The 19,632-nt window shown below is 40.2% G+C and overlaps 2 protein-coding genes across 2 annotated transcripts; both read left to right on the top strand.

Moving 5' to 3' along the window:
* The first annotated feature begins 1,245 nt into the window (after nucleotides 1–1,245).
* On the top strand, nucleotides 1,246–11,648 carry prcp (prolylcarboxypeptidase (angiotensinase C)). Its single transcript, XM_030777409.1, has 9 exons — nucleotides 1,246–1,712; nucleotides 5,061–5,201; nucleotides 5,313–5,414; nucleotides 5,589–5,770; nucleotides 6,165–6,322; nucleotides 6,781–6,953; nucleotides 9,667–9,834; nucleotides 10,167–10,354; nucleotides 10,736–11,648. Exons 1-9 carry the CDS (start codon nucleotides 1,539–1,541, stop codon nucleotides 10,938–10,940), a joined length of 1,491 nt encoding a protein of 496 aa, XP_030633269.1. The 5' UTR covers nucleotides 1,246–1,538; the 3' UTR covers nucleotides 10,941–11,648.
* Nucleotides 11,649–16,934: 5,286 nt separating this feature from the next.
* fam181b (family with sequence similarity 181 member B) lies at nucleotides 16,935–17,900 on the top strand. The gene has a single exon (XM_030777419.1). The coding sequence runs from the start codon at nucleotides 16,935–16,937 to the stop codon at nucleotides 17,898–17,900; it is 966 nt and encodes a 321-aa protein (XP_030633279.1).
* The last annotated feature ends 1,732 nt before the right edge of the window (nucleotides 17,901–19,632 follow it).

Here is a 19,632-nt window from a genome sequence, read left to right as displayed (position 1 = left end):
GATTCTCATTGTTTGACCTGCTGCTAAAAAGCATTTTTATGGTTATATTAGCATTATGTTGACTCATTTAACTTTGTTCTTTGAGAGAGAGAAAAAAAAAAATGCCCGTAGTCATCCACAGGCAAGAAATGCCTTGTCTCTGAAGTTCTTTTCTACCTGTGATGATGAAATGTTCAGATAATTTGTTTTGTGAAGTATTTGATTACTCCATGACCTCCATTTTGCAAATCATCCAGTAGTGTTTTAAGTAATGTCTGTTGGTATCATTATATATCTAGTGTGAACATTTGTCAGTTCCAGTTTTTATGTAGTTAGTGGAAGGTATAGTCTTCATTCATGCCTTTGTAGCTGCCTAGCTATGAAATTGCCATATATTTTCTATTAACGCATTCTGTTTCAAAGTGACAACCTTTTATAGTTTTGTATACTCTGTTTTTTTTCTATATTTTCCTTGATATACCATGCACAGTAGGCTCTGTGTGAGGTACTTTGTCTGGCTTTATTTTATAGAAACTTGCCATATTGTAATGGGTTGCATTATGTACAGTTGGGGTGCTCAAGTCAATTATTTACTGGGGTTTGAGACCTTGATTTCCAGTGTAGTATTATTAAGCTCTTATAATTTGCCATAACGAACAGGTAGTTTTCTTGAATTTTGTTTCATTATATGAAATGTAGTGTTCCTAAAATGGTAGCTGTCCTTTGTGTTGTGAGGACGCAACTCCATTCCTTGAATGCTCAAGTTGTATGCGAGTACAGAAGTTAATTTTTGTTTAGCATTGTCTGTCTCTTTATCGTCAGCTTTAAATATAAAGATACGTGATGAAATAACTGCATAGAGTATCACTTACAGTGTGCTACGTTATTGTTTTTGGAGTAACTGCTCATGTGTAGGCTACAAGTTAATATCAGCGCTTCCCAATTAAATACGAAATTATGACACTAAATAAAATGTCCAAGTGTGGTTTTTCAGCTCTTAACAAAACTCTTAAAATCAGAGAGCCATCTCTATTTTGAACCAAAAGAATAAACATAATACTACACTATCTTCACTAGGTCCAACGCGCTTGAGCTAGGTGATAATGAACTTCAACTTCCATCGGCCCTTGCAGTGCACACTAGCGTTCACGACAAACGTAAATCGTTCCATTGCAGCATTATTGCCAAAATGTTTACCATTCGACGGATGAATTGTCTATAAATTCAGTTTCCTAAACAAACTTTTCTTACTGTATTTGTAGACGTGTTTAGACGTTTAGTTAAAACAGATGAATGTTTAGTGAGTTGTTCACGGGAGGCTAGAAAGGAATCACGAATTCTGAGTGAATAATTGCATTGTGCCAGATAGTGCAATGTTATTATTTTTTGTTGAACAACATCTTAGGGAGGCGTGTAAAGTTACATCCCGTGAGACAGTTGTGATTGTCTTATGACAGGTTTCTTCCTTCTTCCGTTTACGCGACCCAAGTCAAAATACGCTCCGGCGAGGAGTCCTCTCTCCTTTCAGTGTGGCATTCCGTGCAATAAGTAAGTCTATCATGAGTGCAAAATTGGGAGCTGTCGGTAGCCCTTTCAAACTCATCATAGTTTTACTGATCTTCGGTTGCTGTCACACGTTCGCGCTAAAGCCACACATTTTAGGCAGACATAGACTCACTTCACTGACTGCTCAGCGGCCCATCACATACAAAACTTGCTACTTTGAACAGCAGGTAAGATCTGAGTGAATTTCATATACTGACATTTTTAAATGAAACCTAACGTATTGTTAATATTTTGGGGAGGCGTATGGTCTTCCACCTTTGACACAATATTTCCAGGTTGGGTTTTCGCAACTGATGTAAAAGGAGTAATGTTTTAAACTGAGACGCGTAGAGAGATTTACTCAGTACTGTGGTTTATTAGAAACAGATTAGTTGATTGCTCAAATGGTCAGCGTGTGTAAACTTATGTTCGGAGCAAAGCTACAATAAAGATGAGATAGTAAGGACAGAAAATGTATTTATACAACTGTTTCACTTAAAGCTTAAACTTAAATTCGAGGTAAGCAGCCTAAATGACCTCTTCATCATAATCTTAAAATATTTCTTCTTACACTATTATGCTGCATTTGTGCTTCACTTTATCAACTTACGTAAATGCGAGGCGTGCATTGTGCATCGTTAGAAACCTGGTTATTCAGCAAACCAACAGCAGTTTTGTCGATTAATGTTTTACTCTTTACTATACAACTGATTTTCCTCTGAGGATTTCCTTAATTTTCAGTTGACATACTCTCTGCTACTCTGCCCCTGTATTGTGTCTGCACACAATCAGCTTCTCCGTGTTTCCTCCTCAGAAGAATGGCAAAGCCATAAGACATTTGGCTCTGCTCCTGCTCACAGAGGCATATCCTCTGCTGGCCCTGAGCCTAAAGGGTCCCCCCCCCCCTTTTTTTTTTTCATTTGAATAGGATTGAAAGTGAATGTTAAAAGCCCTGTTACTATTTATTCTACAGCTACTGGTTGCCTCTTAACCAGCCCTGCGCATGGTCACGGCCAAGTGAAGAAATTTGCCAGTTTTGTGAAACACAACCAGTGACAATGTACAGCGTATTTCAATGTCAGGCCTATGTCTGTACATGCTGTCGTTTATGAGTCCATTCAGGTGTATACAGGGAGGATTTTTCTACAGCGTGTTAAATGGGGTTGGTTTTCCGTAGTGGGATAGGATGGCTTGTGTGACAAAGGAAAAACACCGCATCCTCTGTATTTCACAAACAGACCTCTGGTGTGACCCCCATTTCTCTTTGACCTGAACAAAGCAGCCTTAAGTCATTGTCTCTAAAATCTGTCCGTTCTGCTTGAGCAGTCCTGCGTGGGGCCAAACTCATCTGCCAGGTCCTCAGGAAGAATGAGGCGATTTCCTCACCTTTTTTTTTTTCGTGCCCCTTACTCCCCATTGTCTTGCCTTTTCCCGTGTCAGCACGACTTGCGCCCATAAACGGTTGGTAGTAAAGAAAGTGGTTTTTAAAGAAGGAAAAGTCAGCGTGCTGTTATTTTGTTTTTATGAATTGTGATTTTACTGTAAACAGTTTTCACGGTCCGGAAATGTAAAGCTTAATTTATTTAACTCCCTCTGTTGGCAAATAGTATATTATACCACAGTGATATTTGAACAAGTGATAGATGTAAGGAGTCACTGATGAATTTGATTTCATATTGATTTTATTTGATCACTAAAATTGCAGTCCCTTTTCAGATCCAAATCAGCCACAGCATCTTAATTAGTGTTTATGTATTTTTTTTATGTGAGAGATTAAAATCGAGATCAAGCGTCAGCTTTATGTATAAATTTATTTACTTTTTTTTCTCAGTTTTTGTTTTTAGCTTATGCAAAAGCAGTCTCGAGAGTATTTTTCTTTTTTTTTTCCTGCTACAAAACCTTTTGTAATACTAGGATAGAGAAAATCTAATTAAAAATGTTCTGCTTTTGGTGGCGATAGAAAAAGGAACAAAGTTGAAGAGAGGAACCTGAAATGAAACATTTTCTCTTGAAAGTAGAACTTGGAGTGTGTCTGACAGCTGAACTTAGCACAAATTACGCCGACCAACAAGGAAACGCAAAAAATATTTCTGACTCGATTGTACGCTTTAAACGGATCGGTGTCTGGTGTGGGGACACAGGGTAGTACTCTTCAGATAAAAATCAAATGAAAATCATGCCTGAATTGTAGATGTGAAATTGGAACTGATGTAAAACACAAGGGCAGTTTGAAATTATACGTGTACATAACTTGTTTAGCAAGAATGAGATATTTTCCATTGACAAAGGGTGTTTTTTTAAGACTTTTTAGACTTTCTGCAGTCATAGGAAGAGCCATTATAGAGACCACAAGATGGCAGTGTGTAGCGCCCTTAAACTTTTCAGTTGTATGAAGGAGGCTCATGAGTGTCAGAGAAGAAAGTGCAATGTTGCTTTTAAAATAATGTGTGGTAAAATATACTTATTTTACCTGTTTCAGAAATTTTCATTTTATGAAAAATATTTTAAGACAATGCTTTAAGCATACAAACGTGTTCAGTGTGATTTCCATGCAATCAGTGCAGCTAGGTCACTTTACGTATTTTAAATATAATTGTTTTTTAGGTGGTTTCTATCTTGATATGCAGTTAATATCAATCTACCCAAACTTTCGTAAGAAAATTGAATGTGTGTGTGTGTGTGATTTTGACAGACGTTTGATGCCAGTTCAAAATCTTCCAGCCACTGGATGAGTGTAACACTGAACACTGTGGAGCCTTTTTGCTTTCATTGGCTCATAAAATTCTGCTTCTTTTGTAACCCAAAGGAAAAGAAAAAGGGTATTTTTTTTTAAAGAAAGAAAAAAAAGAAAACACCCGAAGGAAATGTTCTTTATTAAGTATTGGGTGTGATTCAAGTTTGGGGAGGGGGGGCTGCTTCAGTAGTGCCCAGAGGAGGCATGGTGCTACAGGGCTGGGAAAACATCGGAAAATGAGAGAGCAGGGAGAAATCGGAAAGACACTGGATGAGTACTGAGGTTGAATGAAAGGATATCACGGGGGTTTGTGAAACCGGAACTAATGTGGAATCCCTGAAACTGGCACTGGATTTTAATACAAATTGAGGCTAATTATCCTTCCTCCCGGCCCTGAGGTTGTCTGCTTTACAATACAGAACTGGCACACGGCCAGAGTCCTAGGGAGAGCACCAAGTGTTAACCTGTGGAGTATTGCACAGTCTCTACCTATGTAGAAATACACTAAAAAGATACAGTAAAAAGACAAGTCCAAAAAGATACATTCCTAGTTAACAAAATCAGTAGGAAAAAAGAAAGTGTTTTTGGATAATTTCTCCATAAATTTCATTATTTTTGTTGAACAATTCCATAATATTGCATTTATTATGTTTTTGTGTTATTTTTATGCTGTCATGGGTTTGAACTGTTATGACTTTTAAGTAAAAGAAAAGTGCATTGGGATAGGTGAGTTTTATCTTACTTTGTCTGGCTTGTCCTATGGATTGTCGGTTAAATTGTCTCATTCTTCCCTTCGCTGTAGATTGATCATTTTGGATTTTTGGAAAACGGCACATTCAAGCAGAGATATCTTGTAAATGACTTACACTGGCATAAGGAGGGAGCACCTATACTCTTCTACACGGGCAATGAAGGAGACATCGCATGGTTCTGCAACAACACTGTAAATATCTTCTGACTTTAAAACCAGTGCTTTTTTTTTTCTTGTAACACAGTTAAAATCATGCCGCGTAACCATGACGCGGGATTTTTTTTTTTGTCCCCCATTTCATAGGGTTTCATGTGGGACACGGCCGAGGAGCTTGGTGCAATGCTGGTTTTTGCTGAGCACCGTTACTACGGCGAGTCCCTCCCGTTCGGACAGGAGTCTTACAGCGTGAGTCATCATAAAATGTCATCACTTATCACGTCTCATCACGCGCACGGTTCAACCAAGTTTATACGTCGTGAGACAAAATCGAACTTCTCAACAGATACTGGATATTGATCTGTGTTTTATATCAGTGTCTTGTTTTTCCTCCCATTGCTGCCCCTATCTGTAAACCCACAGGATGCGAAGTATTTGAACTACTTGACCTCAGAGCAGGCCTTAGCAGACTTTGCTGTTCTAATTCAAGCTCTGAAGAGGACCGTTCCCGGAGCCCGGGGGAGTCCGGTCATTGCCATCGGAGGGTCATACGGAGGCATGCTGGCGGCTTGGCTGAGGATGAAATACCCCAGTGCGGTCATAGGGTGAGAAACATTAGTGGACACTTAGCTAGATTTTACACAACTGCCATTACACAGTGTGCTTCGCCCCGCACTCGTGCCAAGCGGGGAGTCAAAACGCCCCGGGTGCTCGACGTACTCCATCAAACGTTTTTCGGCAATTTTCAGTCAGTTTCCGAGCTCAGCGCTCGGTAGGCGTTTTACAGCAATTTCTCTGTCAATTTTGTGTTCAAAACTCAGCCTGGCTTAACTTCTCCAAACATTTTATAGCAATTTTGTGTCAATTTTGAGTTTAAAAAAAAAAAATAGACTGAACTGGCCCTTGATACTTCCACAAACGTTTCACAGCGTGCTACAGACCGCATTCGACATCTTTTTTTAAAAAAAGCTTTGTTATTTATCTTTTTGTTGACTCCAGTGCTCTGGCTTCCTCTGCTCCAATCTGGCAGTTCACTGGCATGGTCCCATGCGGTGATTTTTACAAAATTGTCACCAAAGACTTTGCTAATAGTGGTCCCAACTGCAGCAAGAACATCAAGAGATCATGGACAGCTATCAACAATCTGTCATCCTCAGGTACAGCTGCCTGTCGTAATCACAGACTGAACCTTATTTCATTTGTGTATTTCTGTGTATTCTTATGATCATTCGCATCACCTCCTGTGAAGTTAGGTGTCTTTACAAGCTAAAGTACGACCAAACCCTTAGGTAGTAAAACAAGTTGCTCTCAGGAAGTTACCGAATAACTCAAATGTTTCATTTAAAGCTTTTCCCTTTGACATTTTTTTGCGAGTAAATATTTTTCCTGGGGATTCAGGCTTTACGTTTTTCTCAGTTATTTTGGTGAAGTGTTCTGTTGTGTAACTTTCTAATGTTCTGCTAGTCCCACTGTGCCAGTTCTTGTTATACAATTGTCCTAGCTTGTCGTGTATTTTTAAAAACATTTTTTTTGACATAGTCTTTTTGATTCAGACTGAAATGATCCCCCGTTTCTTTGATAAAAATGTCTAAGTCTGACTGCGGCCTTTGTGCAGAGGCAGGTCTCGAGTGGCTTTCTAAGGAGTTCAGTTTGTGTTCGCCACTCAAAAAGCCTGAGGATGTGTTTGGACTGAAATCCTGGCTGCAGGAGACCTGGGCCAATCTGGCAATGGTGGACTATCCTTATGAAGCTAACTTCCTACAGCCCCTTCCACGCTGGCCCATTGAGGTACAGGACCTTAAGTACTAAGAAAACCGATACATTTACACACACATAACATTTACTACAGACTATCATCTGGTATTTTATCACCCTTACACATGGAAAAGTTTGTGTATGATAGTGTAAGTAATATCTACGTTTTGAACTTATAAGTCCTTTTTCTGTTACAGAAACTGATGTAAAAGTGTAGACAAAATGTTACTTTTGCCAAAAAAGGAAAAACTGACTTTATCTTTAAGTAGTTATTACCCCTGGACTGTAACACCAGTGATAAAAGATGTTAAAAGCAACACGAGGTCGTCGTAAACGGTTCTGAAGAGGCACACGAATCTCCATTTTTTTAATCAGTTTCACCCGATTATTACAATTTCTTCGTTCTGCTCTCTAAAACTCGCAAAGCAATAGGGCGTACCATAGCATCGCTCTGTGCTTTCTGTGAGCTCTCTGTGGCGTAGTCCAGTCAGTCCATCTGTCATACACTTGCCTGGTTTTGACACTAAGGTTGTTGCAGTAGCTTTGCATCGGCAGTGTTCAGATCTTTTGTAGCACTTGTTTACATCGGTAAGCAATTAGTCTCATTAATATTTATAAGGCTTTTGTTTCATGTCAGTTTTGTGCACTCTCTCTTTGATTAGATTCTTGTGGTAAGCCACCGTTCTTTACTGTCCTCTAGCCAATAAGCCTCTTACTGGATGGGCTTTTCAGATCTTTGGAGGTGCTCCCTGTTGGCGGAGCACATGGGGGAGCAGAATGAAAACATATTTACTGGGAAGTCGAGCACAGAGGGGCATCTGCATTCTGCTTCAGTGACTCCATTTGTTTAACAAATCCACTCAGTTCAAATGGCAAGAGATCTCCAGGTCTTGGCAATAAAGCGATATAAATGCTCTGTAATCTTAAAGTTAATATGTGAAAATAAATTTGATATGGTCTAAAGGACTTTTTTTGTAAACTGAAACTAGTTTAGATTTGAGTTTTTATTTACGCATCAATGAACTGATGCTTGTTTTGGTGCTTCCAAAATTAGCTGTCACGTTAGACATATTTAGTAATCGCATATGAACATGAGATCCTTTTTAAACTCTCCCTGGATAGACAGTGTAATGTATCCAGCATCATTTTTAACATGTAGAGCTTGTGGAGTTCTTTGTGGATAAGTAGCATTTTGCCTACATAAGTCATGCAAATTGAAAATGTTGATGGATATATGTGACATTTTGACATTTGTATCAGATTTACGTTTATTCACCCAGGTGAAACTTTAGTTATGTTTCTGAACAAAGCAGGGGGGGGGGGGCGCCTTATGGACTTTAGTCCGGCGTCTTGATTCAGCCCCCTTTGCTCCTCACGTGCTGAAACCGCACAAACACAAAAGACTGAACATCGCCTTTAACTGCCCGTTCAACCTCCTGTTGTAATGCTGCCTGTCTGTTACTTATACACCCTTTACTGTTAGAGTGACTGTATCTCTGAACCTCGGTTACAAAAATGGAAAATGTCAATGTTAGGTCTCCGTTGCGAGATTTACTCTTTGAAAAATGTCGAAATCCCAGAAATAGTCCGTTATGAGTGCGACTTAAAATCTTTATATTTGAACCAATTGGGGGGAAAAAAAATGGTCATTTTATGTCTCTTGTGGTTCAGCTCTGCTAATATATGCGACCCCTATAGGTGGCTGAAGCAGTTTGGGCAGTGAGAGCAGGGAGGGGGCTTTTTTTAATGACAAAGCTAATGTGATTATGTGAGTGACTGTGAGAAGGGGGTATTGAGGGCTTAGCGGGTGGAAATCTGTTGGCGAAGATGAATGTATAAGCCTAATCCCGTCTGAAAAGTAGAGAGAGAGAGAGAGAGAGAGATGCCTTGGAGAGCCATTGCGGTTTTTTTTTTCCCTCCACGGTATAAATCTGCACTCTGACATGTCTGTAACCCACCTCCTACACAGACCGGCACCTCCTCTTCTGTAACCCACCTCCTACACAGACCAGGCACCTCCTCCTCTTCCTCAGAGTTGGAACAAAAAAGCCCTTAGTAACAGACTCTGGGGTTGCCTCGTATCCACTCCAGCCACAGAACAGCAAGGCACTGCCCCGATTAGAGCGCACCCAACAATCGCTACATCACCCACAAACAAAGCCCAGAGACAGACTGTTCCAACACCAAGTTTTTCCCTTAGTTTCAGCGTTTCACACTTTTTTTTCTTTCTTCTCAGTACTGTGCAGGCATTGGCTTCCACTGTCGGCAGGGATTCCAGCTGATGGCTGGAATCCCATTTGGTTTTTTTTTTTTTTTTGAGTTTTATGTCTCTTTAAAAGAAAATATTCACACAGTTAAACAACATCAGCTTCCTCTTTGCCAGTCGCTCGGTGATAAATTTTGCTTGAGCAGTCAGTTTCACATGCAAATAAGCTAATTCCACAGGGCTTTGTTCAACCCCAAAACTTTCCTTTGATTACAGGACCATAGATTTAAAGGGAGACTGTACAATGGTGGTTAGTTTGTGTTGGATGATAAAAATTGAAGTTTGGCTTTACAGTGAAAATATGATGTTTTCTCAGAGAATTCTGTGTCAGTACTAATGATTCTAATAATGATTCTGGGCAGTGTCTCAGAAACCTTTTTTTTTTTTTTTTTTTTTTTTTAGTTTTGTTCAAATAACAAATTGAAGATCCTTTTTTGTCTTTTCATAGCAAGTAAACATGAAGGGGTTTTTTTTTTTCAGGTTGTCTGCAAACACCTCTACTTTGATAAAGATGTGTCTGATTACCAGCTGTTACGTGGTATTTCTGACGCAGCCAAAGTGTATTATAATTACACAGGAAACACCCAGTGCTTGAACATCTCTCAGACTGCCACAGGAAACCTGGGAATGATGGGATGGTTTTACCAGGTAATGATACATCTTTATAAATGAAATGCAATCACTGAATCACAACAGACAGTAAACAACAGTGTTACATGTATTTGAACCTACTGATTCCTTAATCCTTTTCAGTGTATTGATTATTACTAGTAGTGGTGCCAAAGGATGCCTAAACAAGTACGCAAATTTATTAATTTGAAAGTAAAATAGCAGTGCGATCTAGAAGGCTGTTTTATACCAATTACATACTTTACTGAAAGATATGACACCCGACGTCGTCACGATATTTAGTGTAACATTTCCATTCTTCATTTCTGTGAACGCTGGCAGTTGATAGTTCTTTCTGGTTCTTGATCCAGGCCTGTACGGAGATGGTGATGCCCTTGTGTACTGACGGGATTGAGGACATGTTTGAACCCCAGCCGTGGGACTTCCAGGCCTTTTCGGATGAGTGCTACTCTATGTTTGGGGTCCGACCACGGGAGGACTGGGTAGAAACAGTCTACGGCGGAAAGAATATTAGTTCCCACAGTAACATTATCTTCAGGTGAGCCCCCAGACTTTTACAGATACTTTTTTTTCCCCTTAATCTCTAACTTGTTTTACACAATAAGAAGTGATTATCATATAGCTTATCCGTGGGGGAAAAAGAAATCTTGTCATCTTAGCTTTTTCATCGCCATGTGCTTGTCTTTTCCCACAGATGTTCTGAACTAATCTGATTTGAATACTAGCAAGCCTTCAAAATTCTGTTAGCTTAAGCAGAGCAGGAAAAAGAAAGATGCTAATTGTGGTTGATGACTACTGGCTTCCTTTGGCTTTCTCTGTGTTCTTTGAGATACTTACGCGTATGCGTGAGGGCTGTCTGGCGGATTTACACAGGGAAATGCTTTCCTATCACTTGGTTGACTGTGGTCTCTCATTCTAGCAACGGAGATCTGGACCCCTGGACGAGTGGTGGTGTGACAGCGAATCTCTCTCACTCTCTGGTGGCTATTAAGATCAGCAATGGCGCTCACCATCTGGACCTGCGCTACAACAATGAATACGATCCCGCGTCTGTTATCACGGCCCGTCAAGAGGAGGTGAAATATTTCAAGCAGTGGATAAAACAGGCAACAAGCTCCCGGTGATATTTTAGACGATAGAAAACAATATTGAGTTAAGGTTGATTTTTTTTTTCATTTTTTTAAAGATCACCAGTTTCATTTTGTATACATTCAGTGTTTGTCAGTAACTTCAGGTGAAACAGTCACTGTTTTTTGATTATACCAAATGGGAATTCAAATGAACCAAAGAGTGTAACACTGTAGATTTCACGATGCTCTTTTTCTTTAATGTAAAAAAAATGCAGATTGCATAACTGACCTGCAGAGGTTATTGACTTGCACTAACATCTAACTAACAGATGCAAACATTAGTGATGATCCTGAAATGTAATATGAAAGTCATAAAAACCCTGGAGAGTTAACTTATTCAGTGTTTTTGATCAAGCTACTTCAAGCCATTTCTCCAGATTTTGAACTGAAATCCACACGTAAAGGAGGATTTCGAGGTGATGGAAGTTTGGGCTTCATGTCAAATGAATCAGGATATCAGGTCACAGTGAACCTTGGTCTGTTGATAGTGTTATACTTGATTATTATAAACACCAAAATGCTCTTAACGGATCTTCAGGGATTTTTTTTTTCTATTTCATACCAAAAAAAAAAACCCAACACAAAAGCAAAAAAATGAACCCAAGCAGGCATAAAATAAGCAGTTATCCTTGTTAATTATCTAGTGACTCTGGCATACGATTTTCACATTTTCCCCTCTCACGTGATGTGTTGTAATGATTGCTGTTAATTGGACTCTGTTAGTGTGTTGTTATTAAAATATTATTAAAAAAAAAAAAAAGAACTGGGGCTTACACGTCTTGGCAGCTTGTGTCAAAATCATCTTCACATTGCAGAGAATCGAACAGGGAAACAGGGATCACTTTTTGCTATTTTTCATCAGCTAAACTCTCTTTTATTACAGTGTTTTTGCTCAATAATATCTGTTCTTGCCTGTGCCTTGATGGTTTAAAAGACTTCTTGTCTTTTTTTTTTTTTGCCCCCTGTCATTGTTCCCTGAGGGATGTGTCAGTCTTACACTTGTTGCATCAGTGCTGTGTGTGTCTGTGTGTGCGTGTGTGTGTGTGTGCGTGTGTGTGAGAGAGAGAGAGATACGTCGACTCAAAAGTGAAATAAAAAAGCAATCTGACCAAAAGCACACTGTGTCACAGAATGAGTTCATCTCTCTGGAACTGAATGACACTTTCACACTTCCTGCCCCAGCTCAGACAGCAGCCGCCGATTATTTAATGAAAAGCCAATCGTAGAGGAGCAATAAAGAGACCGGCGGGGGGGGTGAGTGTAGTAAAACATAGGGTCGATACCCCATACGGCTCAACCTGCAGGGACTCCCCTTAGGAGAACATTCACTCACTCCCAGACTCGGAGTCTTAAAATTGCTGCACCTAGACAGCCCCAAAGTCTGCGGAGAGCTGCCCCCTGCTAATAATGTTATTAATACTACAGTCAGAGAACAGGGGAGTTTTGGGAGAGGCAGGGAGGTGAGGATGAAAAAGGAAGGGAGTGAAGCTCTGAAGCGAAAGGAAAGTTGTGTGGGGAGGACGTGATGGATGTTTTTTGAGCGTGTTTTGTAGGTCACCATAGTCTCAGCTGTTTAGGGGGAACTCTGTTCATTTGTTGACTACGTCATGAATGGTTGTTGACTCTCAATGTTAATGATTCTCTTTTTGGCTGAGTGAATACTCCCCGTGTTTTGAGTTATAGTTCAGTCAGCTGAAGGATGTATCTGATTCAGCGTATCCACATATCTGAGTGGTTATCAGAGTGCTAAAATGAATTTGCAAATCATTAATGAAATGTCCAGTCAACTTAAGCTATATGTTTAAGATATATTCAATACAACAGTAATGATACTCAACAGCAAATGGTCTTCTGATGCTCTGGTTTGAATTGGTTTTAATATTTTATATCCAAGCGTCTCCTACCTAATCATTGTTATTTCTATTCTGGTCAAGTATTGTTAGTCTGTCTTGTCGCTATAGATTTCTGGAAAACTTTGGTCTTTATCTTTGTACTTCTCTGTGTTGTATGGTATTTAAACCAAAACCCCAAAATGCAGACAAACACCAGGGGGGGGGGGGTGTCTTTTTACCATGAGCAATAATTCACTTTTCCCAGGACTGTGCAGTGCCATTAATTTTACCATTCTTTCTTCTCTGCTGACACATCCATCAATCAAATTTGTTATTAGTATTCTGTCGACCTCGGCCCATCGGTTGCGAGGACCTGTCTCTATCCTCACACACACACACACACACACACACACACACACACACACAGAGACCACACACTAGTGAGAAGAGACCTAGACTCAGTGTGTGTTGTATACTATTGGTGCAGGGTGTGGGGAAGGGGTGTGAAGAGGGGGCCAGGGAGAGGAGAGGGTGCTGAGTTTGTAAATTCCCTCGGTCAGAGGGCGTGTTATGCAGTGTGTAACCATAACCAAACAATACGCACTTTCAATGGTCCGTTAGCTTAAGCAGCTTTTTTTTTTTTTTGTGGAGACATGAGAATCGAAAGCGGCAAGACAAATGCTGCCCGTGTGCTTTCTTCATTTATCCCCCAATCCCCCCCCCCCCCCCCCCCAAAGAACATGTTCAACTTTATTTGACCTTGTTTATTTTTTTGCGTTCTTCATTACACGTTGTTCAAGATAGACGACGGTATTACGGCTGTTGGGTTGTTTGGGTGTTTTTGTTTTTTTTTTTTCCCTCCTTTTGCAATCCCCGGAATTGCTCTGTGCTCAAAGAGACCAGACGTAATTGTTTTAACTTCAAACGCTGAACATGTAGACAAAACAAAGTAGGAAGTCTTGCAAGCTCAAGTGTGTAGGAATCCCCTTGGTCTCATTCTTAAGTGCGATGCTTTCTTCTTCTTCTCTCTCTCTCTCTCTCTCTCTCTCTCTCTTTCTCTCTCCCCTTCTCTCTTTTTCTTTCTCTTGTCAGTATTCCACTCCCCATCGCTTTCTCATCCCCTTCACCCCTTTATGGGAGCACAGAGCCTTGTTTCCGGAATCAGTGCGTCAGAGTCTGAAATCTGAATGACTAGCATGCACAAAAGCCCAGAGTGAGGGAGTACAAAATATCAGCCATTACTGTGCTGATGTCAGCGTGCCAAAATTAGGCCCTCGGAAAATAACTGAATGAGAAAGCCGTTTCTAAAAGGGATGAAAGGCTTCTAAACATGGCCAAAGCCTTGATGTTTAGATTGCTTTATAATGTTAATTTTAACATTTGATGGTATTTATTAAAATCTGGTATTGTTAATGTTCTTGTAAGAATCTTTACTTTTACTTCGTAAGAACTACAGCTCCCTTACATTAAAACTGCTTTCAAAGTAATGCAAGTTTTTATATTTGTAAGAATACGTTTATACTCGTCTGTGCGTCTCATTTCTCTTGAGGGCCAGGTGATCTTTATATCCATCTCAGTATTTGGATGCATTGCGAGTAACTAAATAAAAAAAAAAAAGAAAGAAAAGGAAAAAAAAAAGCGAAAGGCTATAAAAGGCAGAGAAAAGCTTGTTTTTACTCTGTTGCTATTTTTCTCATTGTTGCACAACTGTTTAGTGTGATGAGATGGCAGCTTCTTTGAGAGACCCATTCAAGGCTTGGGTTTGTGCTGGGCTACAGATAATTAGATCAGTGCTATCAGTTTCACTGTCCCCATTCTCCATCACAATTTACATGATAATAACACTCTCTCGATGGTCCCCCCCCCCCCCCTTTTTTTTCTAAAGCGCTTAGACTTTTTTTTTTTTTTTTTTACCCCTCATTCCAACATCCAAATGATTCACTGCCTCACCTTAAAATGCACTTTCAGGAAAGAAAAAAAAAAAGAAAAGAGAAATCCCTGGGAAAACTGTCAAAAGAGGAGAAAAAGAAGCTACGGGAGAAGCTGTCTTTCAGCACGTGATTGCAGCGTTCTTTTAATACAGCCCAACTCACCCCCCCACCCCCCAAAACCTGTTAAGTAACAGAGTTTCAGTTTCGTACCTTTGTTAAATGAGGTATAAAACTTGCTGGAGGAAGAAAAACTGATGTGTTAATTGCTGTGTTAATTAACTTACTTTCAACTTGCTAATCCGCTTTGCTTTTAAAACAATCAAAATGGTCTGTGTATCAAATGACACAGAAGAAAAAAAAAATATTTTAATTTTGATTTCAAAAAAAAAAAAAATCAAAAACCTGCTTCATGTGATGATAAATACAGTACTTCATGCTGTCACAGACATTACCAAGATTTGGAGCTTATAGCAAGAAAATGCTGTCTTCTTAACATGTTCAAGAGCGTCTTCATAATCCTTCCATCTTCGAGTGTTCTCAGCTTGCCTACACAATATCCCAAAACAGAGAGTCGGCCCCTGTAAGTACTTTTCACTTAAACTGGGATCAGCTCGGACCCCTACGAAAGTCCCAGCGCTGGACACATCTCCTACTATGGCATTCAGAGCTAGCCAAGAAACGTCCTGTAAATGCGCGATTGTTTACTGCGGCCGTTTTCGCTCATACCCAGGATTTCTTAAGGTCAACATTTCTTCTGGCACACTAGGCTTGAACTGCACTTTATTCCCCTTTAATTTAACAGCCCCGGCAGCTTTTCTAGTTAAATCGACTGTTCATTATTGAGCCCCATTTTACGAAGGGTCTGTGAGGTGCAGTTTAATGAATCTCTGGCACAAAGCTCCCTTTCACTACCCCCGAGAAGAATAGAAGCTATTTAGACCCTGTAGGGCTGTATGTCAAAGCCTGCCCATAATAGTTGTCACGCCGGGGCTGAAATTCCCACTGGTGCGGGAATGCACAAGAAATCAACTTTCACCATGAGCAGATAAAGATACTAGCAGGAAGTTGGGGAAGATGCACTCGCATAGTGACATGTTTGAGCACTGATTTTCCAGTTCAATTTCCCTTCGCTGTCTCAAAAGACATAACTTCGTACAAAATGCCATGCTAGACAAAGTCCACTTATTTTTCAAACTTATTTTCCAAACACATATGAGGATTTTTGCTTGTCTGTACACTGAAGTGATCACACAGCACTGGTAACTTAGTATGAAATGGTAGAGAATAGTATGGAAAACTTAAATTTGTCAAAAAGCAACTAGTGTCATTTTGAATTATGTATTAGTGGAGTTAGATAATGTTTAACACTGAAGTTTCTTCTACTGTGTTAAATGTGAAAACACTATTTATAATTTAGATGCTGGAAGCCTCTCAGACTGGAAACTTATTCTCTAGATTTACTCAACTTAATGAAATGTGATGAAAACAGTTTGATATGGACATGTGCTTGGATTCAGGGAACGTGTGTATTATATAACTTTAAATATTCACTGTCATCACTGAGATACTTGCCAAATCACATCAATATTTTTCTACATCAATATTTTTCTGCTCATGTATGTTTATTCATATGATTAAACGGTAACAGTGATACTGAATTCCAGGACAGAAACGCGTTACCTAACAAATGAAAAAGTAAAACATTTAAAAGCAAACTTGAGGAGAGTTAAGTTGAAAAATTTCGATTTAGAAAGAAATTGATTTAACTTCTGTCTCATTTTGTTGAGGAGTCAGTGCGGTTTAATTTCATAACTCTGTCCGAGTTCACCAACATAGTAAATGAAGCAGGGGAGAGTTCAACCAGTTGCCATTGTCTTCGGACTCAGTAGGGTACCTCAGACAAATCCTTCTTAGTTGCAGGTGGTCAGGCGTGAGCAAAGAGTTAAGTCCTGGGGTTTCTCTGCCCCTCCCCTTTGATGTCCTGACATCATCTGCCCTGCCCCCTAAAAATACTTCTCCCTTCCCCCAAACCCTATTCCCCAGTTGTGTGTCGGCAGAGCGGAGGAGAGTTCTGTGTGTGCATGTGTGTTTGTAACTTCAGCCATAGGACCAAGGGTTAACAGTCCACCCTGGAACGACCGACAAGAACTATGATTGAATGCAGCTCTTGACTTTGAGGAGTTTAGCAGACATTGTGGGTGAAGGGATTGGTTTGTAGCAGAGCAATGGCTGTTCAGGCTGCTATTATGAACTCTCAGTTCCTGAATTTCTGTTTCCCTGGCTCAGTCATGGAGTACGAGATGGGGAAAGGTCTGGAAGGGGGTCTTTTAGGTGTTGTGGAAAGTGAGGAGGATTTCAGGGAGACCACCAGGGATCTTCTGAGCTTCATTGACTCTGCATCCAGCAACATCAAACTGGCCCTTGACAAGCCAGTCAAATCCAAAAGGAAAGTCAATCACCGCAAGTACCTGCAGAAGCAAATCAAAAGATGCACCGGTATGATTACACCAAGCAATGCAAGCCAGGAACCCTGCAAGAGACAAACTTCTCCCCAGTCTCCAGCCACCGCTCTACAGGGGAAAACACCTCCCAAGCGGGACGGAGTTCAGGCCAGCCTCCAGAGCAAGAGTTTGGCTGCGCTTTTTAATCCCGCTAAGGACGTACGGGCCGAACGAGCCAGGAAGCCCCCGCTGCGACACCGAAACCTGCCGCCTTCCTTCTTCACTGAACCGGCCCAAAGCCCCAGGGTCACCTCCACGTCCGGCATGTCCCTGAAAGACCTGGAACGGGGAAACCCGGAGGCAGCTGAGTTTTTTGAGCTGTTGGGCCCAGACTACAGCAACATGATCACAGACCAGGACCTTTTCCAGACCACGTCCATCAGGGTCCAACAGGACATGGCCGTCCCTGAGCCGGTCTCTTACGACTCCAACCATTACGTCACCGGCGGTTTCCTGTACACGGAACCTTGGAATACTTGCGGCGGCCCACCCAAAAAAGCGGGTGAGATGCGGACACCTCCGGCCCAGTCTGCCCTGTACAGTCACACAGACACAGCGGCTCCTTTGCCTGTGGAGGAAAACCCAACCTGTCCTTTGACGTTCTCCAGCTTCTTCACAGAGTGCTCAGCCCAGCAGGTCACATATGATTTGACTAGTGGATACAACAGAGGTAGCTTCCCATCTCTCTAGAGATAGCCATGGGTTTCCTTCTTCAATGTCAGGTTCAGTTCAACAAATGCTGAAGCCATTCAAACACATTAAGGAGCAAAATGACTTTTTTTTTTCAGTTGCAATTTTATTTTTCTGCCAAGCTTGTTTTTGTTGCAATATGCTGCTGTTTGTCATGTTCTTTGCAAAAAAAAAAAAAACCTCGAAAACATTTTCACTTACCTGAAGATACCAGTTACTATCCCCAGTCCCCAGAGACTTAACATTAAATATTAAAAATATTGTGTCTATGAATTGACTTCACAAACAAAAAGGTGAGAAACTGTTTTCAAATGTCATCTCAGGGGATTTTTTTATCCACATTTGTCCCTAAATGCAAATATTATCTTTCTATTTTTCAGTAATCACAAAGTATTTGTTTCCTTTGCCAGGACATTAGCTAAAAAAACCCTGGAATTGCATTGCCAATGTGCCTTTCTTTCTCTGATTAGAAGCTTGTTTTAAGGTCCATTTTAGCATCATTAGTCTTTCTTCTTTGCATCTATTCGGGTGTCATGGTTAGATCAACAAACCTATCTTTTGTTTGTACAGATTACACTTAGTTGACTACCCAGATAAACTCATACGGAAACTTGACAATACGCTGCACTAAACTGGTACTTCACCAACTTCAGACTTTCAGCTGAAAACTTGAAAACCACTGAGAGACAGGATTTCAAAATGGAGTAGTGTGAGGCTCAAAATAACGTTAAACATTTTTCAACGAAAGAGTTGGGAAAATAATACTAAAGATAAGGAAATAAGAGGAAAAGTCAGTTATCTCTCAAATACAGCCTTAACTCTGTGTGTGTGTGAGTGTCAGTGTGTGTGTGTGTGTGTGTGTGTGTGTCTGTCTGTCTGTCTGTGTCTGTGTTTGTGTCTGTGTGTGTGTGTGTGGTATGAAGTGTTCTAAAATTCTTTCATTAATGTTGCCTTAAACAATGTCAGAAGTAGGACATAAAAAAACATTCTCACTTTAAATTACATTTTACATTAAAAAAAAAAAATCACAAGACCACAAAACATAAAAGAAGAAAAGAACTCTTGAAAACTTAGAATTTCGGTCTAACTTTGGAATAGGATAGAGAATTGTATTAGTTGTTGGACCTTTCCAGTCTGGAAAGAAATATATCATCAAAATTACATCTCTCTAATCGATACCTTCTCAATTAGCTTCCTTTAGTATGGTTTATATAGGATTTACCAGATAAGTGAAAAACACATTTTTGTTTATTTAATGCAGTGTATGCTGAAACCACTGAAAACTACTCATAAGGTGGACTGTAAGTAAAACTAGCAATGTGAGTAGTATGCTAGCAGCCTCAGCGAAATACATGTTTGAACATTGGATACTTGATGAGTGATTTGTAATAGTGACCTTCTCCTAATGTGGACTTGAGGGAAAAAAATGTGTTGTATTCAAACTGTACATTAAGTGTGAAAAAGTGTAAAAAGCCTGTTTACTGATATGTTGATGAGACAAAATAAAGCTGGTCTTTATTTCTATTGGGATGCAGTTCTCAGAAGTCTGCTGTGTTTCTATTTCAATTTATCTAAGAAGAAAAGAGAGGGGGGGGGGGGGAGAGAGAGAGAAACCGCAGAGCCATTGCTTTCAGATGAGAGAGAGAGAGAGAGAGAGAGAGAGACAGACAGAGAGAGAGGGAGAGGGAGAGGGAGAGAGAGAGAGAGAATTATGTTTTGTAGGCATTACCTC

Source organism: Chanos chanos, chromosome 6 (assembly GCF_902362185.1).
Source record: "Chanos chanos chromosome 6, fChaCha1.1, whole genome shotgun sequence".
Taxonomy (NCBI): Eukaryota; Metazoa; Chordata; class Actinopteri; order Gonorynchiformes; family Chanidae; genus Chanos; species Chanos chanos.
Note: the sequence above shows the minus strand (reverse complement) of the source record. Positions and strands in the feature narration are given on the sequence as shown.

What these genes read in the sequence shown, in the direction of transcription:
- prcp (XM_030777409.1), top strand. Translation starts at nt 1,539, where the DNA reads ATGAGTGCAAAATTGGGAGCTGTCGGTAGCCCTTTCAAACTCATCATA. An exon ending in CTTGCTACTTTGAACAGCAG is followed by an intron (nt 1,713 to 5,060) that starts GTAAGATCTGAG and finishes CCTTCGCTGTAG; the next exon opens with ATTGATCATTTTGGATTTTT. An exon ending in CACAGTAACATTATCTTCAG is followed by an intron (nt 10,355 to 10,735) that starts GTGAGCCCCCAG and finishes CTCTCATTCTAG; the next exon opens with CAACGGAGATCTGGACCCCT.
- fam181b (XM_030777419.1), top strand. Translation starts at nt 16,935, where the DNA reads ATGGCTGTTCAGGCTGCTATTATGAACTCTCAGTTCCTGAATTTCTGT.